The sequence below is a fragment of the Puma concolor genome, chromosome E3 (genome assembly GCF_028749965.1).
Source record: "Puma concolor isolate L17-30 chromosome E3, mPumCon1.1.hap2, whole genome shotgun sequence".
Lineage (NCBI taxonomy): Eukaryota > Metazoa > Chordata > Mammalia > Carnivora > Felidae > Puma > Puma concolor.
The window spans coordinates 41,258,023-41,282,979 of NC_141682.1; the positions used below are offsets into that span (position 1 = coordinate 41,258,023).

At 53.3% G+C, this 24,957-nt stretch overlaps 2 protein-coding genes across 20 annotated transcripts in view; both read right to left on the bottom strand.

Moving 5' to 3' along the window:
• Positions 1 to 3,104, bottom strand: part of MAPK8IP3 (mitogen-activated protein kinase 8 interacting protein 3) — a 48,119-nt gene extending 45,015 nt beyond the window's left edge. For 7 of the 17 annotated variants that reach the window (XM_086691620.1, XM_086691618.1, XM_086691605.1 and 4 more), the window contains exon 1: positions 2,621 to 3,103. In XM_086691620.1, coding sequence (XP_086547746.1) covers positions 2,621 to 2,938 — 318 coding nt within the window. In that variant the 5' untranslated portion in view covers positions 2,939 to 3,103. Of the gene's footprint in view, positions 1 to 2,620 lie in introns of all 17 variants that reach the window. The other 10 variants (XM_086691619.1, XM_086691617.1, XM_086691616.1 and 7 more) reach the window with 3 other exon arrangements.
• A 3,581-nt stretch (positions 3,105 to 6,685) lies between these two features.
• Positions 6,686 to 24,595, bottom strand: JPT2 (Jupiter microtubule associated homolog 2). 3 transcript variants are annotated; one of them, XM_025916893.2, is made up of 5 exons: positions 24,448 to 24,595; positions 18,130 to 18,278; positions 12,890 to 13,032; positions 10,297 to 10,345; positions 6,686 to 9,377 (listed from the first exon to the last, which is right to left on the bottom strand). In XM_025916893.2, exons 1-5 carry the CDS (start codon positions 24,489 to 24,491, stop codon positions 9,190 to 9,192), a joined length of 573 nt encoding a protein of 190 aa, XP_025772678.1. In that variant the 5' UTR covers positions 24,492 to 24,595; the 3' UTR covers positions 6,686 to 9,189. The 3 variants fall into 3 exon arrangements, with proteins under 3 accessions (XP_025772678.1, XP_086547769.1, XP_086547770.1); XM_086691643.1 differs by lacking the exon at positions 24,448 to 24,595 and adding an exon at positions 24,203 to 24,354; XM_086691644.1 differs by lacking the exon at positions 24,448 to 24,595 and adding an exon at positions 18,739 to 18,778.
• Positions 24,596 to 24,957: the final 362 nt, after the last annotated feature.

Consider the following 24,957-nt stretch of genomic DNA (forward strand, 5'->3'; position numbering starts at 1 on the left):
TCTCCCCTGACTCAACTAAATCTGCCTCGCCACAGTTCTCCAGGCAAATGACAGCCAACGGGGAGACTTGGCACTCAGTAGGCAAAGAACTTCGCAGCTGGCAAGCCGCTTGCCCTACAGAGGTGGCCACCGCGGCCGGAAAGGGGCACACCAGGCGATGCGAGTGCAGCTCCCAAGCGCAGGGCTGGTGCTCAAGCCCATGTGGACTCCAGGGCTTGGCCCCGCTGCTTGGCCCCCACCGTCTCTAGCCGCCCTCGCTCCCACCAAATGAGCCATCCCGGAACCAGAACATGCTCGCAATCCCTGGCTGCAGTGATTACGGGCAGCAGTAGGGGGACATGGGCAGTTGCTCTGCTCAAGGCTTTTTAAACAAAACCTGCAGATTCTGTCTGCCTGGAAGGCTACAGTGGCTCAGGTTACCCAGCTGTGACTAAGCCTTCTTGAGCAGAGTGGCCAGGGACGCAGGAGCTACTCTGCGCCACGAACGTGCCTCAGCCTGTGACGTTCCAGCTCCTGTGTTCGGAGACACACATCTGTGATCTCGATTCCCTGCCTAGAAAAGAAGTGGTCTTTTCCACAAAACTGGAAATAAATGTCTGGCAGATTTAAGGAATGAGACAGAATGCCAAAATGGTTACAGTATTTGGCCTTTTTCTTTACTCGTAACATGGCCTGAGGTCTTTCCAAGGGCGTCCTATTAGCAGCTAATCACAGCCCTGGGCCGGCTAGCCAAGCATTTGTCTGCTTCATGGCTTTCTGCTCAGGAAGCTCTAGGCAGCTTCTCTTAAGAGCCGGGCGATGCCGGGTCTCGGCCTCAAAGGCAGTGTCCTGCTAACCACACGCACACCCCCCAGCTTGTAATCCAGGCGAGTGCAAGTGGGAGGCAGGAAGCACAGTCACTCGTGGCTGCACTCAGACCTGCACAGAGCAGAGCAGAGGCCTGATCCACACCTCGCTAATTTTTTAAGCTGGAAGGTTATCATTGTTAGCCTTAAGGTGGTCAATCTTGATCTTCCCCTTTCATCTCTTCTCACCCACCATGGGGACCAGACAGGCACGGGAAGAAAGAAAACACATCTATGGGAAACATCAGTTAGACATCACGTGGCTGCAGAGAGGAATCAGAGAAGGGGAGGCCGCAGCCACTCCCCACCACCGCGGCCGGGCAAGGGTAACCCCCGCACTCCACTTTTCTGGGGGTGCAGCTCTCTGACCTCTCGCGATAGCATGATACAGAAGAGACCAGGCCAGGAGTCCGGGTAGACTGGGTCCAGCCTGGCTCTTGTAGGGCTTGTGACCTTGGTCCAGCCCCCCCACGTCTTGGGCCCACTTCCTTCCCCAGTTAGGGCCACTCTGAGCACTAAAATCCTATGAGCTCTTGCACCCCCTCCAGTTGAGAACTTTAAACCAGTGGCCAGACTGGTACCCCAACCAATACACAACAGCCTCTTGACAGATGTGTGACCCCAAAGGCAAAATAACTACCCTGAGTAGGAATGACTTAAGAACCAAACTAGAATGTAAACCACTCCGATTCAAGAAAAAGCCTGAACACCGAAACAATCTTCTACTTCAATGCTAACATCAAAAATTGCGTTAAGCCAAACTAACTGAAAAGAAATGTGGCTCATGTAACAAACAGCTTCGCATTCATACATCAAAGACTATCACCTAATGCCTAGAATGAAAGACCCTCAGAGAGGCTTAGAGATTGTCTAGAGCACCTGATTCATTTGATGGAAAATCAAACTCCAGAGTGGGCAGGCGATGTGGACAAGGTCACAGAGGCAAAGCAGGGCTGGGGACCCACACCCCCTGCACCCGCCCGGGGCTGGCACACAGTTGGCACTAAGCATTTGAGAGCGAATGAGTAAGTCAAGCGGTGTTCCCCACAACGCATGGTTCTTCTGACTGGTTTGTAAATAAGTGATTTCCAGGTTACGGAGGTTTCCTAGAACGTAATCATATATTTCAAAATTCCACTCTTAATTTCCCAGAAGCCAGGGTGAAATTTCTCAGCCTTTTCCACGTAAGCTAATAACATTCCCAACTAAGGGAACCACAAGGCAAAGACGTCACCTCCAGAAACCTGGGGTCTTTCCCCTGGTGCCAGAGGAGCAACCCAGGTGCCGCTTCAGTTAGCTGTTTATATCAATCACCAAATTCATCCATGTCGCTGCACTGGGGCCTAAGGGAAAGGTGTTGGGACAACACCCCGCTTCGGGGCGCAGAACCCCAAGGCCAGATGTCCCGTTTCGGGGAGGATTTAGAATGGCAGCAGCCAAAGGCAGTAACGGGGGGTGGGGGTGGGGGTGGGGGTCTAGGAAACGGCTTCGCAAACACACACACAGGGGCCAAGAGAACGGACGCCTGGAGTGAGAGGTGGGTGTGGAGCGGGCAGAGAGGCCTGGCCAGAGGCTCAGGCCGCTCAGGCTGCCTGCTGCCGCTGGCTGGAGCAGCGGGGTCAGGACCCGGGGAGCGGCCGAGGGGCGCGGGGGGGTGGGGGGAGGGGCCCGGGCGGGGCAGGGTCCCCCGGGCGGCGCGGGGCGGGGTCCCCCGGGCGGGAAGGGGTCCCCGGGGCGGGGCGGGTCCCCCGGGCGCCGCGGCCCGGCCCACGCACCTCCTCGGCCTGCTTGCGCAGCGCCTTCTCCCGCTCGTACTGGGTGAGCAGCTGCTCGTTGTCCTCGCGCAGCAGCTCCAGCTCCACCTCGTGCTCCTGGTTCTCGCTGAGCACCGAGTCCAGGTTCTCCAGCACGTTGACCACGAGCGGCATGAGCTCCTTGACCACCTCCTCGTCGTAGCAGTGGATGAGGCGCTCGAACTCGCGGTAGATGGAGCCGGCCAGGCCCGACACCCGCTCCGACATCACCGAGCCGGAGCAGTAGTCGTCCTGGTACACCACCACGCCGCCGCCCTCGTCCATCTGGATCTCCATCATCGCGGCCACCGCCGCCGCCAGCGCGGCCCGCTGTCCGCCGGCGCGCCCGCCCGCCCCGGCTGCCCGTAGTCCGCAGGCCGCGGCCCGTCGCCTCCTCCTCCTCCGCCGCCGCCGCCGCCGCCTCAGGGCTCGGGCGCCGCCGCCGCCGCCGCTGCTGATGCTGCTGCTGCTGCCGCTGCCTAGGCTGCGCCCGTCAGTCAGCGACCGGAAGTTCTGCTGCCCGGAAGTCCCGCCCGAGCCCCGCGGCGCGGCACCACTTAAGGGTCGCGGGGCCCGTGACGTAGAGGTAGCCCGCCCCCGGGACGGAAGCTCGGCCGAGCGGGGCAGGGAGCACTTCCGGTCTGGCTTGTCACGGCCGCAGCTCGCCAGCGCACGTCACCCTGAGCGGGTTCCCGCAGCTCCCACGACACTGGTCCGACTTTAAACGTCACCTCGCCCTGTCCCAGGAGCATATGGACACGGTCGTTGCGCCGTAGGGGCTGCGGCCGCAGCAGCCATCCCGCGCCTGCCGCGGCGCAGAGCTGCCTGCCCCTGAGCTCCGCGCGCGTGCGCGCGTCCCCGCGCTTGTGCCCGGGTACCGGCGAAGTGACGCTGCCCATCTTGTCCCCAAGTCCCCGAATAAGCTCTTCCACCCGGGCTGCTGCGCTGTCCTGCGTTGTGTGTAACTTCCTCAGACTCCCCGGCTTCGCGATAGCTGTAATCACCCCACTGGGTTCTGAATTTCAGGGGTTGTCCTTTCAATTTGTCCTTCTTGATCCTACATTCTATGTCTTGATAGGCTCTTATTTCCTCCACTTGCATCCACTTGAATGAAATCTCTTTAGCAAGGTTTTTTTGTTTGTTTGTTTGTTTTTTAAATCATAATTACAGTATCTGCAGCCTTTGCGAATCTGATTATGCGGTCTGTTGTTTTGGTTGATTCTTGCTTAGGCTGCTCCTCCTTTCCCTTCCGAACTAGGATGCCTTGGATCTTTGTGGAAACACTTTGAAGTGTGAGTTTAGAGTTGCTCCACAGGGATCTGCATTTGCTTTCACCGGTATCTGAGGACACCAACGCACAAGTTACACTTGCATCTTGAGGGTCACACAGGTAGTAGTAGTTGATTAAAAACAACAGCCCCTAAACTTGTCAGGGCTTAATACGAACAGAAATGCTCTCATCCCTTTTACCTAATGAAATGCTTCAAGGTCAGTTCATCCTAACCTGACTGCACCAAATCAATGAACTCTCCTGCAGATAATGATGTCCTGAATACTATTGCACAAATTTTCCCCTTGCAACCTAATTTGCTGTATGGATGCTCACCCACCCCATTAGAGATAAACTAAGGTTTCTGTCTCAGGTCCAGATTATCTGGAGAAAAACAAACAAACAAACATTTATTTTTGAGAGACAACATGAATGGGGCAGGAACAGAGAGGGAGACACAGAATCCAAAGTTGGACGCTTAACCGACCGAGCCACCCAGGCGCCCCCAGATTATCTGGATTTTGATGCTAGCTAAGTGACTCAGTCATCCCATTTCATTTCCAAACTGAGCCTAAAAATACTACCAACCTCCTAGGAAAGTTATGAACATTAATAAGCTAATCCATTAAAGGGGCTTCATACATTTCTAGCAATATAGTAAGGGCGCAATATAGAATTGTTAGGTTTATTCTCAAGATGAAGAGTCAGGACAAACAAGTATGTGTAATTTTTCTTTTTGAGCCAATTACAAAAAAAGCTTGTGAGTGTTTTGGGGGAATGTTCAAGACTTCTGCCTTAGGCCTTTTTTCAGAAACATGACCCCTCTGAACCTTCTTCGTACCAAATATACAGTAGGGTAGCCCCCGCTGTGAGGCCAATTGGCCACCAACTTTATTTGTTTTTATTACTAACATAACTGGGCAGATTTACTTGAAACTGACTAAAACAGAACGAAGTTTTAACAAGATGAGCCGCTGGGCAATTCCTGATGCGTACTTGAGGACGCCACTCGTGTACTCGGGCGACATAAGCTAGAACTTGCTTTAACAGACCTCCATTCAGATTTGTAAACTAAATTGGGGCACAATTCTTTTTCCCTCTGCACGTGACCCTAAAATGTAAGGTGAGTACTTGGGTTTCAAAAGTGCTGCTTTAGGGGCGCCTGGGTGGCGCAGTCGGTTAAGCGTCCGACTTCAGCCAGGTCACGATCTCGCGGTCCGTGGGTTCGAGCCCCGCGTCGGGCTCTGGGCTGATGGCTCAGAGCCTGGAGCCTGTTTCCGATTCTGTCTCCCTCTCTCTCTGCCCCTCCCCCGTTCATGCTCTGTCTCTCTCTGTCCCAAAAATAAATAAACGTTGAAATAAAAAGGTTATACTTTAATTTGCTAGGAAGTCACCTAGGACCCTGTAATGTCTCCCTTAATTCTTCCTATGCTGAATTTTGATGGCACTTCGTCGTCAAACATACAACAGGAATATTTCACTTGTGATCTTCAAGAATGCTAAGGATTAAGGAGATAATAAGAAATGACCGGGTAACACAGGAGGAACATACATTCTTGCCACGCTTGAAAATAGAACAAGTTCCGTTCCGCTAATGGAGCCAGTACATTCTGGAGAAAGCACAGGACGTGAAATGGCAACCCTTTCATGTTTGTCGATCGCTCCCTCACCGTAACATTCATAGAGTTACGTTGGTCCTTTCAGACGTGGCCACTGCCCAGCTGCTGGAGACAAATGGGTGGTGACTCTCCAGGACTGAACTGCCCTGTGGCTGGGGCCACTTTAACGTTACCAGTGCCTAGCGCACGTCTTGGGACATGCTCTGCACTCGAACACGTTTTCGGATGAACAAACGAAGACGGCGTCCGTGGCGTATGTCCGGTTTCTTTCTGATATGCTATTCTGGTGCTGGCTGTGGTCCAGCAGGGAGAATGGTGTGCAGCCTCCTGTGGGGTGGGGCTGTGAGGGGGGCCTCTCAGCAGGTGGTCTGAGTGGTTTCATCACCCTAGGTCCATGTAATGCATATTGTTTGCTTTTACGACATAGGGAAATAGCTATCATGTAAGAGGGAAAGACGTTCAACCTGTGCTTTCTTTGCAGGACTTTAATCTAATGGCAGACTAAAAGCTCAGCACCACATCTACTTATTACCAAGCTTGTTACTGGAGTTGGAAAGCCCACTCAAGAGGCAAGTTCAATGCTGTCATTTCTTTAGGAAAACAAGTGGTTAGGAGGAAAAAAAAAATGATTACCTTTAACTTACCTACAGAAACCCAAAAAGGACACTGGCAAATTCCTGTTCATTCTATTCAAAGGTAGGTCTTTGGTTTCCAAATTTAAAACTGTAAACCCATGGGGCGCCTGGGTGGCGGTTAAGTGTTTCACTTCAGTTCAGGTCATGATGTTGCAGTTTGTGGGTTCGAGCCCTGTGTTGGGCTCTGTGCTGACAGCTTGGAGCCTGGGGCCTTCTTCAGATTCTGTGTCTCCCTCTCTCTCTGCCCCTCCCCCACTCGTGCTCTGTCTCCCTTTCTCAAAAATAAACCTTAGAACAATTTTTTTAAATAATAAAACAACCCCTGTAAATCCATAACCTCTGAGAAGATTAACTTGGGCATCCTCTGGCTAAATGGTGCAGGGGTGGGGCGGGGAAGGGGTGAAGGCAAACCCCTTCAGCAAAGAACACCTGTGAGGGAAGGAGCAGAGTCCAGGCATTTCGGGGAACGGATGCTGAGAAGCACATGTGAACATGCACACAAAAGACTGACCCAGACTTCGAGTACGTGATTGCGAAGTTTAATTCAACGTGTATACCCAGTCCTGCTTTGTAACAAGATGCCCCTATCAAAACTACATTGTGCTGTGAGTACAGACTTCTCGTTTTTGATACAGCTCTAGAAAAAAGTTGGCACCAAATGCACATAAAAAAAAATTTAAGGCTTAATAAAAATACAGACATAACTTCTCAATGCAGCTTAGAGATTGAAAACAGGATGCCGAGTTAATGAATCTTCCAAATACAGGCAGTCCCCAGTTACAGAGCATTTTCCACACAGGAATGGCCACCCCACTGGCTCACAGGAGCAGAAAGGCCTCTCCTGCTCCTCCCAGTGACCGGACCACCAGGCACCCTAAACTTGTTTCCGCGGCCCCAGGGAGGGAAGGATGGAGATCAAAGGCAGCGCAGCGCGTCTGTCTCCACTGCAGAGGCTCTGGCTACAGTTCTGGTTTCCCTCCATCCCCACCCCTACCCCCCCCCCCCCCTTCTGTGCCTGAGATCCCCGCCGGTGGACAGAAGTGGAGAGCTCCTCCTTGCTTCCTCTCGCTGGGTGGGCAGAGAGGGCAGGGGTGAAGCCACAGGGGCCAGCACTACGGTACCAGGGTTCCTGGCGATCCAATTTGGAATTCACAAATCAGTTTCTTGCACACTGAAAACCACAAGACAGAGTCATAAATGGTACTTCATTTCTACCACGAGAACCCTGCGTTACGCACGTTAACGTGTTTGGGCTTAAGCCCTAACCACCATTTATGACATTTTTTAATGGGGGGGAAGATGCTCTGAGTTCCAACCAACTTTCCTATAAATGGCCATTTGAAAGGTGGAGACAGGAAGTACTTGCACGAGACGGGAAGAGTTGCATGGAATGAGTTTCTTGGCTCCAGAGAGCACGGGGCAGTTGAAAGGGGGAAAACGGTCTTTGGTTGACAAAGCCACGTGCACCAGGTTTAAGAGTGGAGCTTGGCAGGTGGCTCCCGCAGGCACTTCGGTGTCTAGGCCACGGTGGGTGTGACTGAACCCAGCGTTGTTGCTTTTCTACACTGTGATAAGGATGCAGGTGTTTTTAGCACATGGCACTGGCTTTGTAGGCACTCGTACTGACAGGTACCCCCACCCAAACCCCGTCCCCTGTGAGCTGTTGGTCCAATGTGAGTGAGCGTAAGAACAGAGAACGTAGCCCTGTAGGGGCAGGCGGGAGAAGCCTTCGCCCGACAGATCAGAGCGACGGGACTCTGGCCAGCCCGTTATCTCAGCTGGCGAGTAGCAGGAATTGGCCAGTTGAGACTTCGCGATAGAACCATTTCATCTTCTGGCCCAAGGTCTCCAGGTTTCCTCTGGAAACTGAACATGGTCCGGAGGTTCTGCAAAGCTTTATAAAGAGCAGCTAAGCGAACTTTGCTTCCTCTTTACTCTACCTGAGCAAGTGACTTTTTCCTAGAAAGGTGTCAGAAACAGATCAGCGTCCACAGTCACTTATGTAAAGCTGGGATTTTATAATAGCTCTTTAGATATTATTAAAGATTAAAGATTCAAACCCAAGGTTCAGGAACACTGCTTCCTCCCACCGTCAACAGGACTAAAGATGTAGGAAGGATTTAAGTAACCCGCTGTCTGGATGCATGTGGACAGTTTTAAAGCTGCAGAAGTCAGGGGGGCTGGCCAACAGGAAGATCTGACTTGAGAAGGGGTCTGTCCGCCTGGCTGGTGATGGGCACGGACCTAGCATGGAGGCCGCTGAGGAAAAGAGGGGACAAATCACAGTGAAACCAGCCTGCGCATGGCCAAGCGTCTGGATGGCAGACACGGAGCACCTCAAAATGCTGCCACAAAGCGTGAGACTGAGAACGACTTTTTGGTTTCTGCTGACAGCTGCCGAACACAAGCAACTGACGTGTCAGGAAACGCGCGGAGCCACACGCTGGGGCTGATGGCAAAGGAGGCACCGGGGGGCCACAGCGGCAGGCACGGGAACCGTCCTGCGGTCAACGGGCTGAGGATCTGAGGGGCCAGCCACCCAAAGACCCCACCCCCACCAGTCCCCGCCCGTAGTGTTCTGGCCAACACCTTGCTCCTGTATCCCACGGCAACACACATGTTGTATTCGATTTTCTTGCCAAGGCTTTAAATTTAAACTCTGCTGCCGTGTTAGTGATTTCTGGACCCCCGGCCGGCCAGCAGAGTGCCAGTGCGGCAAGGCCGAGGGCAACCCCATGCCACCAGGACTCACCGTGGCCCGGCCCCACTGGCCCCCGCGCCCCTCGCAGAGCCCCATCACGTCTGCAGTTACAAGCAAGTCCCGTCTTCTACCCACCAAGACAGGTCTCCCGGCAGTCTGGAAGGTGAGGTCCTCCGCAGCTCTGGGATGGCCACGTGCCCGAGCTGCGGCTTCAGATACACAACAGACCCTCTCCCCACCCGGTTCCTTTGGGCTACAAGACTACAGTATTTGAAATCCTATCTCTCCGGTGTTTTGTCTGGCTACAGGGGAAGCGGCAGCCCCTCTTAGTAGAAGGAGATACTGGATTTGCCTCCAGGCGGGTTCAGGACTTTGTTGTGAGAACGAGGGCGGGGGCCCAACCTGGGCTCGTGGCTGTCAGCTGTGGGCATGGGCACGGGCTGCTGGGTGTGGCCTGCGTCTCCAGGGCCGCCCTTCTGCCCCAGCTCTTCTCCTGGCGAGGTGCTGGCTGCGGCTGTGGGACAAAGTCAGCATGCCATCCCGTTAGAGGCGGCCCAGCAACCAGACAGGCGAGCTCCACATCAAGACTGGCACAGACCAGCCGCCAAGGGCACACCATAACGAGCACGGAGCAAGGCTTCCGTCTTGTCCCAAGAACGCATACCGATTAGCAGAGGGCATTCTTGAACCAGGGCTTCATACCATAAACTCTTTGGAAAATTCCTTAAGTTAATTCTTCCTTTACACTGCTTTTTGGACCCCATTCCCCTTTCTTCCACGTCAAGAACAAATAACAAACTTTCTGAACTTGAGCATGACGAGGAAGAGAGGGATCCAGCAAGGTGAGGCAAGGCTTGTGGACAGTCACTCAGCCTTTCTAGATGAAGGGACTCCCCTTTATCTTGGTTCCCCATCGGGGGAGTGGTGACTCTCAGCACAGCCGGCTGGGAGGGCGAGGCACAGGCTGGCACGCACCTGCCAGCAGGGCAGCTCTCCCCGCCACACACAGGCCTCACGTTCCCCCCCTTCCCACTCCACCGGTCTTGCTGTCCCCTGTGCGCTTCTCTTCTGCATCAGTGCTGCCTGTGCTACCCTCGGTCATACGTCCATTCAAGGCTTCAGATCCCTGCCCTTCACTACATGACATCAGCTTCTAGAAGGGGACCCCCAGTCTTAGATGTAGGCTGACCACCAATGACAAGAAGTGAAGAAAGGCCCATGGCGGCCCACTGGGAAGTCTTCGCCCACCCAACTGAGCCCACGTCCCTGGCTTTCTTCAAATAGTACACATCCTCTCAGCAACAAACACGACCTTGCCTGTTTTTGTCAGCAGGCCGGAAGGGGCATGGAATATTCCCTCATCCCCTGGGGACACACCAGCAACTCTCCCAGAGCGAGCACACTCAGGGGAGGGACAGAAAACAGCAGCTCACCTTTAGGGGCCGACTTTGGGTCTTCTCCTTCGCACAAGAACACGTGGTCCTGCAACAAGGCAAAACGCAGGTCAGCACATGATTCAGAAACATTTTACCCACCTTCAAATGTATGATAAAAATCGGAGCACAGATGGGTTTATTTACTTTTAACTTTTAAAAATGTTTTCACTGTGGAGAATTTTACCCACGGACGGTGACACAAACCCCCACGTAACATACTGCAGCGACAGAGACGTGAGCTCTCTGCCGTCTGGGGCTCAGCCACACTTCCAACTGCGGTGTTGAGCGCCTTTTTTTCCTCTAATTTATTCTGAGAGAGACCACATGCGCATGTGAGCGCAAGCAGGGAAGGGGCAGGAGAGAGGGGTAGAGAGAGAATCCCAAGCAGGCTCTGCACCAGCGTAGAGCCTAATGTGGGCCTTCATATCACAAACTGAGATCCTGACCTGAGCCAAATGAAGAGTCGGACGCCTAACCGACTGGGCCCCCAGGGCGCCCCTGCTGAGCATGTTTTTACGTGCTTACTTGTAGATCTTCTTTGGGGGAAATGTCCAGTCAAGTCCTTTGCCCATTTTTGAATCAGACTGTCTTTCTGTTGCTGAGTTTCGGAAGTTCTTTATGTATTCCTGAGAATAAACTGCTATCCGATGATAGGAGTTGCAATGCAAACGATCTCTCCCGCTCTATGGGTTGTCTTTTCATTTTCCTAACAGTGTCTTTTGATGCACTTAAGTCTAAAAAATTTCTTTTAAGGATTTTTAAGTAATCTCTACATCCAACGTGGGGCTTGAACTCATGACCCTGAGATCAAGAGTCACACACTCCTACTGACGGAGCCAGCCAGGCGCCCCTAAAGTTTTCAATTTTAATGAAATCCAACGTACTTACTTAAAATTTTGTTCCCAGTGTTTGGTGTCACGTTTATGAAACCACTGCCAAAACCACGCAAACACTGATCAGGCACCCGGCCAGCTCCGTCAGAAGAGCTCTTGGGGGTCATGGTCGTGAACGCGAGCCGCACGTTGGGTGCACATTATTTTAAAATGAAATCTTAACAAACACAACAAAACAAAGCACAAAAAAAAGATTGTGAAGAGTCGTCCCTATGTTTTCTTCTAAGAATCTTACTGCTTTAACCCTTAAATTTCGATCTTGGATCCGTTTTTGGTTCACATCTATACACAGTGTGAGCTAGGAGTCCGCCTCCACTCTCTGGCGCGCGCATATCCAGTTGTCCTGGCGGAAGGGACTGTCCTCCCCCATCGAAATGACCCAGGCGTCCTTGTGCAAGAACCAATTAAACCCGCGCGTGAGGGTCTATTTCTCAGCTCTCTGTGCTACTCCGCGGTCTCTGTGTCCTTAGGCCAGCACCACACTGTTTGGACGAATGGAGCTTTGTACCGAGTTCTGAGACCGGGAAGTGAGAGCCATCCAACTTTGTTCTTTGTCAAGCTGTCCGGCCACTCGGCGTTCCTTGAGATTCCCTATGAATTTTAGGGTGGGTCTTTCCCTTTTTTACAAACAAAAAGTAAAACCAAACCAAACAATGTGGTTGGGACTTTGATAGGAATTGTATTCTTTTAAATTTTTTTTAACGTTTATTTATTTATTTGGGGGGGGGGGCACAGAGAGAGAGCGAGTGAGAGAGAATCCCAAGCGGGATCCACACTGTCAGCGAGGAGCCCGACGCGGGGCTTGAACTCTGGAACCATGAGAGGACGTGAACCGGAATCAAGAGTTGGATGCTCAACCCGCTGAGCCACCCAGGTGCCCCAGAAGGTAATGTTCAATCTCTTTTTAACCGTCGGGATTACTGACTGGCCTCCTGTGACTGCTACGTACAGCCCTCTATTTTGCATTACTCTGCCTGAATCCCTGTGGTATCAATTAATGTGAAGTTCGGTCTGACTCTGCCTCGATTTTTTGACAAGAATTCAAAGGTGGTCTGTGATGTTCTATCAAAAGGAACAGCCCGTAATTTCTGGTGGTCCCGTCTTGTGATGTTGCGGTGTAAGCCCAGGGGATTCCTAAGCTTATCCCCCACGTGATGTCAGCCACAGATGCTCATCGCCGAGATCCACAGTTTCATTACAAGTTGGCAAAATGGTGATATTTGAATTCTGTTATTCCTTCCTTATTTTTGGCTGAGTACTCCCGTAAAAGGAAAACTCCCTCCACAGCAGCCACCCTGAGGTGCGGCTCACGCGGGAATGCTGGCACATGGTACATTCTGTCCCCCGGCACTCTCCCGGCAACAATTAGACTTTTCCAAGTATGATTATGAGCCCATGAATTCGAAACACCGGAGCAAGTTTAATCTAATGGGGCTGCTGTGCTCCCGGTGACCACTAGCACCTGCAGGGAAGGACGGTCGCCCATCGGCACACGAGACCAGCTTCCCAGGGTACAGTCATCACGAGGCTGGCGTGTAGTCTCCCGTGATTCAGGGGAGATGGGAAACCCTGTGACTAGCGACCGCACTCAGGAAAACCAACGTCAGCCACCTTGCCTCCTCCCCCTCACACACCACACCTGCCTCAGAGCCTTTGTTTTTCCTACTTTCGCGTGTGCTACCTGACGTAGCCCATACCTTGGGTTTGTTTGGGTGTGCTGAAGGCGACGTAGCAGCAACTGGGGACCCAAAGATATCACTGGTCTTCCCACCGGGTGGGTTGAGACGTTGTCGCGTCTGCAGAGGCGTGGATTCGTCAAAGATACCACTTCCTTTCCCCCCTGTGGAAACAATTACACAACAGTGAGCAAACCCACGACATCCATCTGGTCCCATCCTTGACGTTCATTACTTCAGAGACCTCTCCTCCTAGGGACACCTCAATGCCAGTCCCTGGTTTAGGCCAACAAGGTTGGGGTGATTGGGTTGATGAGGGTCCCTAAAGCCCTATGTCAGACCTGCTTTTTTGGGGGCCTTCTGGGACCTTCATTTCTGGAAGCTGAACCGGGCTGGCCTCTAGAGACAAGACGGTAAGGTGGCATAAAACACCACTTCCCATCTACTAAAATTTCCTTAACTTTGAACTTGGTGTGTTGTCTGTTGAATAGTCTTCTTCATTAAACCCGTGAAAAGTCCTTTATGTTAAAAGCAAATAGCTGTTGCACTTTTAGGTCAGACAGACATAAATGAATTTAACAACATGTCATATTCAAGGCAGACCTGTAATCTGGAAAATAACACAGATCAGTCATTCTTCTGACCTCATTCTGGCCAGAACGCCCAGTGACAACTACATGTGTCAGCAAATTTCAGACACGGAACGCCTTGCAGTACAGGTAAGTGACTTGATGAGTCATAATGAAGATATGCATCTAATGCCTAACTTTTCACAGCTGATGACTCTGACCAGACACCAAAGTCAACGCCCAAAAGCCTCCGTGAAGCAGAGATGGCTGTCACACAATGCCAGCTGGCCGTCTCTTCACTCCACAGATGCCAGCTCCTCTCGGCACGCGGGGGCGGGAGGGCTGTCACAGTCACGGCCCTCATGTACCAAGGATGTACCTTAAAATCTCACAAGAGGAAAAAAGATGCATCCCACTAACTAGCTAGGTGACCACACACAAATTACTTGGCCTTTCTGTGCCCGCAAATCCTCAACTGCAGAATGAAAGGACCTTGCTCACAGCGCTGTGAGCGGATTCAATGCCTCACTGTAGCTCAGACATCACATGCTTAGAAGGATGCCAGGGACACAAATGCTGCAGAGCGTTCGCTGTGGTGTCTACGTACCGATAACAAAACATCTCCTGGATGTATATACCGCTCAGCGACAAAAGGCACACAACATTCTGTACAGCGTATATTCACTTGTATCTGAATCAACAAAGTGGTTACTCCACGTCCCCACACCCCGCCCTGGGGGGCCGTGTGCACATAGGACACGGGATGGACGGGGTGTAGGACTCACGACTGCTTATCATGTCATTTTTCGCAGCGCTGAGCTCTGCCTACTGTTTAAGAAACCACGTGGCGAGCAGTCCCTGCTTGGCTCTAGTAACACGCACGGCTGACACGGAGAAACACGAGCACGCAGGCCCGTGGGCTCCCAGGGGATGGGCTCCACCGCCAGAGTGGATGATGACCCAGAGCGGCTGCTGGGATGCCAGTGTCCCGGGGCCGCCTGTGCAGGAAGCGGGCGCATGCTCGTGTCACCTTGGGGCGTCCACACACCTTGCCCTCCCAGGCCCTGCACACCGGGCTGGGGAAGCCAGCACAGCATGGCACAGCACTGGACTGCGGGGGGAGCTCCTGAACAGCCACTGGCCAACTGAGCCTGGACAAGTGGCTCCAACCCTCTGGCCTTGTGTGTCAACTGTCAGGAGGCGATACGTAACAAGAGGACCGACCTAGGGCGGCTGGTGAGGGGGCAGCAAGTCTAGGGGGCAGAGCGGGACCGGGCAGATGAGCCCTCAGTGATCCCCAGTGATGCTGCTGAGCTACAGTCAGCAAAAGCGTCTCCACCACAAAGTGGAGAAAAGTACTGCTGAAGGTCGTCCCATACTGTGTTGTTTCTGGTTGTGCTACAAAGCCTTAATTAAATTCTTTTAAAAATGTGCACTCAGCTTCTAAAAAAAATGGAACATAAAAGTAACTCAATTTGGGGGCACCTGAATGGCTCAGTCGGTTAAGCATTGGGCTCAGGTCACGATCTCACGCACGGTTCTGAGATTGAGCCCTGCTTTGGGCTCTGCGCTGGGCGTGGAGCTCGCTTAGGATCGATTCTCTGTCTCCCTCTCCCTCTCCCTGCCCTCCCCCCACGTGCACGCATGTGCTGGCTCTCCCTCTCAGAAAGACAAACAAAAGTAACTCAAGTTGAAGTTTTTGGCTAAAGACACTGATCGTTAAGGAAAAAAACCTTTTTTTAATGTTTTATTTTTTTAAGAGCACATGACTGGCAGAAGGGCAGAGAGAGGGAGACAGAGGATACGAAGCAGGTTCTGAAGCAAGCTTCACGCTGACGCACGGAGCCCGACACAGGGCTCGAACTCACGCACCTATAGATCAGGACCTGAGCCGAAGCTGGACGCTCAACCGAGCCACCCAGGTGCCTCCAAAATTTTTTTTAATTATAAAATGTAACTGAAAATCTCCTAAGACATAATTGTCTCAAATAACAACACAGCCAACACCCAGGTCACCACTGGCCGAAGCGTACAGAGGACGACCACCTCCCAGAAGCCTGCGTGTCTCCCCCACCCCAGGTCACCACACGCCTGAGTTTTGTGGGGACCGTGGCATTGTCGGTGTGCTGCTCCTGTGTGTAGGTCCAGCCCTACACAGTACAGCTCTGTTCCTGCCCTTTATGAGGGGTCAGCCTGCGTGTCTGCTGGTCGACATTTACCTGGGCAATGAATTCAGCTCTGAGGAAGGAAAGGTGCTCGATGCACTCATAACCGAAGGAAGATAAAGTCAAGGTGTGCTCTTTGAAGAATCAAAGTGCGTGAGACAGACATGGTGTCGGCAGGGTGGGGAGCACGTGCGGCACAGGGGGTGGCCGACATGGGGGGCAATTTTAAATGATCCCGCAATTCCATTTCTAGACACTTATCACAACTGGTTTTCCAGGTGGTAAGTTCAGAACACGAGCACTGGAGTCCAGAAAAGTGCCATCCGAGGGCTAGTTCCGCCCCTGGTGAGGTGTGAGGTCCAGGTGCTGCAGGGAACCCCCTGAGCCTGTTTCCCTCTCTGTAAAGAACCCCGCCCCCCCCCCCCCCCCCACCTCCTAGGGGTGTAGAGACAAAGCACCGTGCACAATCCCTGAAAAATATCCGGTTCCTGTTGTTAGAACTGGAGGACAAGCTGTGGGAGATGTGAGCCGGGCAGCCAGCAGAGCCCACGCGTGAAGGGTCGGTGAGCACTGGGCCCGACCACGCCGGTGAGTCCTCAGCGATGATGGCGAGCTAAGTCACACCCTCCGCCCCGGACACGTGGGCAGGGGCTTAGGTCTGCAGGGCGGGGCACGCTGGCACGCTTCCCTTTCAGGCTTCCCTTGAGAGTTCCACACAGATGGTTTCCAAAGAGCACCTGGCAGGACCAAAAACAGGCCCCAAACGACAGGACCACGAGGTCCATGCAGGAACCCAGCCCAGGGAGTGAGTTCCGGCAGCTGTGGCCACATCTTGGGACCACACACCACACAGAGGCTCTCCTGTTCTCCTTCTCTCTCCAACCAGGAGGGGCCCAGGCTGCCCACTGGGGAATCACTGGAGGGTGTGCAAAGCAGCACCGCCATACTTCCCAGGGAACTCGCCACCCCAGGGGCAGCCCCAGACACCCTGCCGAGCCAGCGGCCAGTCGTAGGTGCAAGAGGCATATAAGGTAACCTACACGGCTATCGCTGACACACAGGAAGTGCAGGGCTGACCCCTCCGGCCCACACCTGTACGCCAGATACGAGGAGAATGTTGCTCACTTTGAAGAACTCCTGCTTCTTCTGCTACACCCAGAACTTTAACCCTCCGCCCTCCCTCGCCATAAGAAAACCACCAACCAAACACAGAACTAGCTGTTCCTCTAGGGTTTGGTAAAGAAACACGTGCAGCAGGGCTGCAGCGGCGTGGGGAGCTGTTCGAGCCTCACTTCCGCGGCGTCTGCCATCTGGGTCCGGCCTCTCAGATCTTCACTGACGAACAAATGTTATTCTCCCCAGGATACAGGTAACTATCACCGTGGTCACTCAACTGGATAGTCTATCAGTCAAAAAACATTTTTCTAAGACCGTCTCACTGTGACTACTGGAAGGTGGGCCAAACAGTAAAGCGTTATATGAACAGAGTCATCTTTTTAGAGCTTCTATCCCATTGACAATCGGATTAAAATGCTCTCCCTAGGGGCGCCTGGTGGCTCAGGTCACGATCTCACGGTTCCTGAGCTCGAGCCCCACATCTGGCTTTGCACGGACAGCACGGAGCCTGCTTGGGATTCTCTCTGCCCCTCCCCTACTTGTGCATGCGCTCATGCTCTCTCTCTCAAAAATAAACACAAAATATCTATTATATAAATATTCTCCCTAAGAAAAATGTTTAAATGCGTAACCTGCACATAATTTCTGAAATCACAAGGGGCCCTTCAAACAACTGGGAGAGCCTCCCTTGGTGGGAACCGAACCCCTTCGTCTCCTCTGTATCCTCGGGGCCTGGATTCAGCCAGGGTCTGTGGTCAGAGGAAGGAGGATTCAAGAATGACTGAGCCACCGTCAGACAAAAAGCAGAAGTCAGGATAAAACTGTCCATACATTCCAGGGGCGCTCAAGGGGCTCAGTTGGTTAAGCATCTGACTTTGGCTTAGGTCATGATCCCACGGTTCGTGGGTTAGAGCCCCACATCGGGCTCTATGCTGACAGCTCAGAGCCCAGAGCCTGCTTCGGATTCTGTGTCTCCCTCTCTCTCTGCCCCTCCCCCACTCACACTCTGTCTCTCTCTCTTCTTCAAAAATAAACAAACATTAAAAACATTTTTTAGGGGCGCCTGGGTGGCGCAGTCGGTTAAGCGTCCGACTTCAGCCAGGTCACGATCTCGCGGTCTGTGAGTTCGAGCCCCGCGTCGGGCTCTGGGCTCATGGCCCAGAGCCTGGAGCCTGTTTCCGATTCTGTGTCTCCCTCTCTCTCTGCCCCTCCCCCGTTCATGCTCTGTCTCTCTCTGTCCCAAAAATAAAAATAAACGTTGAAAAAAAGAAAAAAAAATTTAAAAAAAAAAAAAAAAAAATTTAAAAAAAAGGGGGGGGGTCAGCACAAAGAAATAAAAAATGTTATCAAAAGAGCAGCATAGAACAGAACAGACAGAGGCAGAAGGATTAATGGCTCACAAAGGCCCTACCTGGGGGATTGGTCCTCTTAGGTATGTTCTGAGGCTCTTCAGTTGGTCCAAAAATATTAGATGCCATCCTATTGGGCCTGCTTGAAGGAGCAGCTTCTTCTGGACTTCCAAAGAGATTGCTGGCCTCTCCTCCCGGGGGCTTCATGGCCCTACAAGCACAGAGGGAGTGTGAGTCACTGATGGCCCTGGACATCACCATTCAGGCAGTACGGCGTAACCACACAGGACAGATACACCTTCTGATGTCTAAGAAAAAAATTACAATTATTTGACACTAGCCCCTCTAGAAATGGCACACTTGCAAATTATTGTGACCCTGTGTTAAGTAAAATTAATTTCCCTAACACAAAGTGACAGCCACATTCAGTAGAGTTTAATGCTAATTTTAATTAGTACACGAGAGTACACAATACTACAAACACAATTCCTGGCTGGCTCAGTCGGTGGAGCGTGTGACTCTTGCTCTTAGGGTCATTAGTTCAAACCCCACGTGGGGTGTAGAGATTGTAGAAATTCCTTAAAGAATTAAATTTAAAAAATTAAAAATTTAATGCCACAAACGCATTCAGTAGTGTTTAATATCGTAGCTGACATTTGTTAAGTACTTACTATTTCCGTCAACTGTTCCAAGGAGTGCACGCAACAAACCCTCTAAGGCAGGCAGTATTTTCACAGACGGTGCATCAGAGACAGAGAAAAGTCAAAGAAAGGTCGTGTGGGAAGGAGCAGAACCAGAAGGCAGGCCCAAGCAGTATGGGTCTAGAGTGCAGACTACAGGCTCAGGCCTCTGTTAAAGGCCTCTAGAAGAAACGAGGGTCAGGACTGATCTGCGCAGTCCACACTAGAGTAATCACCTCGGGTCCTGAAGTCCGGTAAAACCAATAGAATGCCGATCAGAGATCGGAGGACACACCCACCAGCACAACTGCTGGCTTCACCTCAGCACACAAGCACCACGTGACCACTCGGGCACCCCCCCCCCTCCCCCCGCAGCATCTACCCCAAGTCTCGACTGGTGAGAAAACAGCCTGCATCATTTGGAGGCTTTCAGGAAACATTTATGAAGGGGAAGACCGGGACCTCGAGTCACTTTTTATGGCGGTAACTGAAGAGTTAAGAAACTTTCACAAAGCTCTGCCTGGACACCCCCAGAGCTTCAAACCACGTCAGTAGAGCAGTGGCGCACCGAGTTCATGTGCATCTTTGCAGAACATGTACAAAGATCTTAAAAATGCATTTTAAAGGCGAGAAGGCACTATTGAAAAGGACTTTGAAACCGGGGAGCGGCCCGTGTGCCTTCACTAGTCCTGGGCAACCGGACCATGCTACAGACGGGGAAACTGAAGGAAACTCAGAGCTCGAAACCACGTGAAATGCATGAGGCTTTGCAGGCACTGCGCATGACTTAGGTCACAAGAAAAAAAAAAAAAAGACATTTAAAATGCTTTTTGTTTCCTTAAAAGAGCTAGAAAGGGAGGGGTGCCAGTCGGTTAAGCATCTGACTGGCTCAGGTCATGATCTTGCGGTTTGTGGGTTCAAGCCCCATGTCGGGCTCTGTGTTGATGGCTGTGTCTCCCTCTCTCTCTGCCCCTCCTCCACTCGCACTCTGCCTCTAAAATAAATAAACATTAAAAAAATTTAAAAAAAAATAAAGAGCTAGAAAGGGAGCTGACCATGGACTATAATTTAAAGCAAAGGGTGTTCTCAGACTCTCTCTGGCTGTAAAGCAGGACTGCAGAAAAGTACCCCTCTGCTTTATACAGGGCAGATGACGTGCCAGCTGGGACCCAGACACACTCCACGGGCAAGCCTTGCTATACCACGCGCCAGCAGGCCTTCCACACGGTGCCGGTGCCGAATCCCTGGCTGCCTGGGAGGGTGGGGAAGGTGGATACCTACTCAGCAGTTAGTATTTCCTTAACGATTTGGTGAAGGAAAAAAAGTTACTTTCATTTGAGAGAAAAAAAAAAGAAAAAAAGAAAACCAGTAACGAGATTTAAATTAGGAAGTTAAAAAAAATTGTTTCTAACATTTATTTATTTTTGAGAGACAGAGCAAAATAGAGCATGAGTGGGGGAATAGCAGAGAGAGAAGGAGACACAGAATCTGAAGCAGGCTCCAGGCTCTGAGCTGTCAGCACAGAGACTGATGCAGGGCTTGAACCCACCAACTGTGAGATCATGACCTGAGCCGAAGTTGGATGCTTAACCAACTGAGCTACCCAAGCACCCCAGAAAGGTCTTAATAAGGTCAGGTTCTGGGGCGCCTGGGTGGCTCAGTCGGTTAAGCGGCCGACTTCGGCTCAGGTCATGATCTCGCGGTCCGTGAGTTCGAGCCCCGCGTCGGGCTCTGTGCTGACAGCTCAGAGCCTGGAGCCTGTTTCAGATTCTGTGTCTCCCTCTCTCTGATCCTCCCCCGTTCATGCTCTGTCTCTGTCTCAAAAATAAATAAACGTTAAAAAAAAAAAAAAATAAGGTCAGGTTCTGCAGTGACAGGGCAGAACTTGCTTGGAATTCCCTCTGTCTCCACCTCTCCCCTTCTTGCACCTGTGCTCTCTCAAAATAAACTAAAAAAAAAAAAAACAACAAACCAAAAGGTCTTAATAAGACCTCAGGTCACCTACTTTGTTGGCGACCACACTAAGGCCATCCGACTTCTACACCATTTATAGATCACACAGCCCAGTCTCACACTCCTGGCTGGCTACAGCAGGCCAGACATTCTCGGGTTTCTACAACCATCTCGCTGACAAATGGGATGGGGATCTGCAATCTTCAGAACGGAACTGAATTTATCATCAAGCCTTCAGCTGAGTTCAAATTCCTATTTTACGAGTTTACTTGAAACATGGCTCTTCCTTCAACCTCCCAGGTCCTGCTCTAATCTGAAGCAGATTCCTTCTGATTCAGAGCTCTTTAGGACTCTCTCCACAACCTTGTAATCTCCCGGTCCCCTGTGCGCTGCACCCTTGCTTCGCTCATCCGGGGGCCCAAGTGCCTGTCCCTGGGCATGTGTACCATACCCTGTGCATGGAAAGATGGCAAGAGCAAGTCCTGAGCCTGGAGCAGCTTTGTTTGTGGGGAAAGCCAGCGCCGTGCACATGGGGCTCTACTGTTCCAATCAGCGATGCCACTGAGCGCTGGGTCTTACTGGAACTTAAGATCTCTGTGGAGGAAGCAAGGCCCAAATTGAGTCTGTGGTCTCTGTGTGGGAGGGGTACTCCCGGGGGCAAAGGAGGGAAGCCAGAGTTACTGGAAATGACCAAATATTAATTTGGGGTGGTGGAAATATAGCGTTTATTACATTATGCTATATACCTTCCTGAATTTTATTTTACTTTGAAAACAAAGGGAGCACAGGAAGCCCAGAATGCTGCAGTCAAGAGATCGCTGTGCCTACTGACCAAGCTACCTGGGTGGTGACATCTTCATCACAAGGCGTGGGGTGGGCGCTAGGGCTGCCCACCCTTGGAGCAGATCTGCAGACTGCACAGGCTGCCCAACAGGATCTCAAATAAGGGGACTGAGAGTGAAAGAGGTTATTCTGATAAAAACAGAACCCATGGCAAAGGCTCCGAGTGGCCTCCAGGAGGCTCATTACCAGGTGCAGTTATCACTAGGACACTACCTGCAGGGAGGCAGATGGGAATACTGGTGAGTTCAGAACTCCCAAAGGAGGGGCACGATCCAATGACCTTTTTCTCTCGTCTTACCCCTCGATACATTCCAATAAAAGCATTCAAGTACGCAAGAGGAGCGAGAGGGCACGTGACAAAGAAAAGCCACAGATAAAGCTCAAGGGGACGGCGGTACCAGCAGAGGCAGGTCCCCGTGCCCCTGACCCTCCCTCCGAGAGCTCGCGTCCGGGTTTCAGAAAAGCTTTCTGGGGACTGCTCAGACTTGGAGAGAAGCGGTAACAACCTTCCAAACGCACAGTTTACAGCTTAGGTGGATGACCTCAGACTAATGCTGGCTGGAGTGTGACGCCTGTACGGCTCAAAATCTCTTTAACACAAGATAACCCCTTAGCAAGAGAGGAGAAGATGTAGGCTCTTCAAAGAGGAAATCCCGGCCGGGTGGTCTTGCAGCCACCACTTGACTCCCTCCCTCAACAGCCAAAGAAACGTGAGCCTTACAAGGCCCATCCAGCTAATCAATCCCTTTAACACGGCTGCAGAAACCCAAAGCTTGTGACCTATCCCAGCAGCAGCTTCCAATCACATTGAATCATTCAACCAAGAAGACTGCTTTTCCTTCTTCAACGTTCTCCAAGAAATTGTCTCCTGTCCATAATACCCTCTCCAAAGGAAGCGTGAACTGATACTTTAGAGCAGAGGCTCTGCAGCTCAAGAAGTCCATAGGACATCAGCGTTAGGGTGTTTATTCGTTAACGCCAACGTTTATTGGGCATCCAGTGCCAGGCCATGTGCATGACAGGGGACAGACCCAAAGACATAAATAAGAAAGTGCTAGAAGGGGCCTCCACCCAGTGGGCACAAGTGATGCTCCCCAGTGGTTCCTGAGCACCAGAATATGGGTGCATTCTGGGCACTGCGGGATGAACCTCTGGCCCCCGCCAGTACACATCTAGACGTATGTGACTGGATTAATAGCTAATTACCTGGTCAGGGGTAGAAGTGACGACTGCCCTAACTCCCCCGGATGTACAGGGTTTCAGCAAATCAAAGCGGTTCTTTGAAGCAATATTTACACTGTATCGATCTCAACAGCTGCTACACACACATATTCCCTTCTACTTTTAGGTCAAGGCTGGGGCACAGAAGAGGCTCACGGTAATAGGAACTTGTCGGCATCTACACGCCCCCCCCCCCTCACGACTCTACAGTACAAGCTGGCTGCTCCAGTGCCAAGACAGACCTTCTCCCTAGCTCTGGCAACTGTAATCTATGTGACTTCTAATACCCACACAGCGTTTACAAGTTAAAAAGAAAGCTTGCCATGTGTTCCTGAATGTTGAAGCCCAGTCAGAAACCCAAGAATTGGTCATTTGCTTCTACTACTTGCAGTAAGCCTGGTTCTCCATCAGCAAGGCCGGGAAGACACTGCCTGGCTCCCAAGCTATAGGGTTAGGGGAGGGCAGTGCCTGGTCCCACAAGGCCCCGGAATCAGGGGAGGGCAGCGCCTGGCCCCACAAGGCCCTGGGATCAGGCGAGGGCAGCGCCTGAGGGGAGGGCAGCGCCTGGCCCCACAAGGCCCTGGGATCAGGGGAGGGCAGCGCCTGGCCCAACGGGGCTGCGGGACCAGGGGAGGGCAGAATCCCGCCACATGGGTCTGCGGGATTAGGGGAAGGCACAGGGGTTGGCCCCACGGGGCTGCGGGATCAGGGGAGGGCAGGACCCCGCCACCTGGGTCTGCGGGATTACGGGAAGGCACAAGGGTTGGCCCCGCGGAGCTGCAGGATCAGGGAGGGCAGGACCCCGCCACACGGGTCTGCTGGATTAGGGGAGGACAGGAGCTGGCCCCACAAGGCTGCAGGACCAGGGCAGGGCCCCACCACATGGGTCTGCGGGATTAGGAAAGGGCAGGGGCTGCAGGATCAGGGGAGGACAGCACCCAGCCTCACAGGGCTATGGGACCAGGGGAGGGCAGGGTCTGGTCCCACGGGGCTGCGGGATTAGGGGAGGGCAGCGCCCGGCCTCACAGGGCTATGGGACCAAGGGAGGGCAGAGCCCAGCCCCAAGGGGCTGCGGGACCAGGGGAGGGCAGCGCCTGGCCCCACGGGGCTGCGGGACCAGGGGAGGGCGGGGCCCCGCCCGAGGGGGCTGCGGGACCAGGGGAGGGCAGGAGCTGGCTCCTCGGAACTGCGGGATTAGGGGAAGGCAGGGCCCCGCCACATGGGGCTGTAGGATTAGGGGAAAGCAGCGCCCGGCCCCTCGGGATTAGGGGAGGGCGTGGGCTGGCCCCACGGGGCTGCGGGATTAGGGGAGAGTAGCGCCCGGCCCCACAGGATGCAGGATCCAGAAGGACACCCACGGTGACCCCCCACCTCTCGGCCCCGTCCACCGCACACCGGCGCTAGCACGGGGTCCGGGAGGGCGGGTCCCCGTACGCACCGGCATGGCCCCGAGGCAGCACACCGTTCGGCCAGCGTCCCCGAGCGCGCCGGACACGGAAGGGAACGCGGGCCTGTGGTGAGACGCGAGGGGCGGCGCGCCTCGGGCCTTCCGCCGAGACCCTAGCGGGCGCGGGGAACGCGTCCCGCCTGAGCGCCCGCCTCTCGGACGGGGAAGAGGGGGCCTCGGCTCTGTGAGGTCACTCGTCACCCGCGCCCCGCCATGTGGCCGCGCCCGCCACGCACCTGGAGCCGGACCGGCTGCCCTCGCTCTCCAGGCCCTGGAACATGTCGCCCGCTGCCCGGCGCCTCCTGCCCCGCTGTGCCGCCGTTCCCGCCCGGCCCCACGCAGCGCGAGGTCCGTCCGCCGGAGTCCATTAGATATCGCCAATGCCAGTCACGCCGCCGCAGCCAATAGTGACGCCTGGCCCCGCCCCCGCCCCTCCGGACAGGCCCTGGACGAGGCCCGCGCCGCGCTCGCAGCCGATTGGTGAGAACAGATGCCGCTCAGGCCTCGGGCGCCGACATTGGGCAGCAGGGCGGCAGGGGCGGAACGTAGCCCCACCCGAAGCGGACGCCAGGCCCCCCCCCCCACCCCGATCCCCTTGCACAGGCGCGGGCCGCGCACCCCCGGAAGCGCCTCAGGGCCGGGGACCGCCACCCGCCCTGGAGGCGCGCGGGACTGCCCGGCGTGCGGCAAGCGCCCACTAGCCGGGCTGCAAAGATGTCACTCGGAGACCGCGCGAAGGAGAGGCT

Excerpts from the sequence above, each read along its gene's own strand:
- JPT2 (XM_025916893.2), bottom strand. The coding sequence starts at position 24,491 with ATGTTCCAGGGCCTGGAGAGCGAGGGCAGCCGGTCCGGCTCCAG. Across the intron at positions 10,346-12,889 it reads CACACCCAAACAAACCCAAG|GACCACGTGTTCTTGTGCGA; the intron begins GTATGGGCTACG and ends GCCTTGTTGCAG. Across the intron at positions 9,378-10,296 it reads CCCAAAGTCGGCCCCTAAAG|CCGCAGCCAGCACCTCGCCA; the intron begins GTGAGCTGCTGT and ends TTTGTCCCACAG.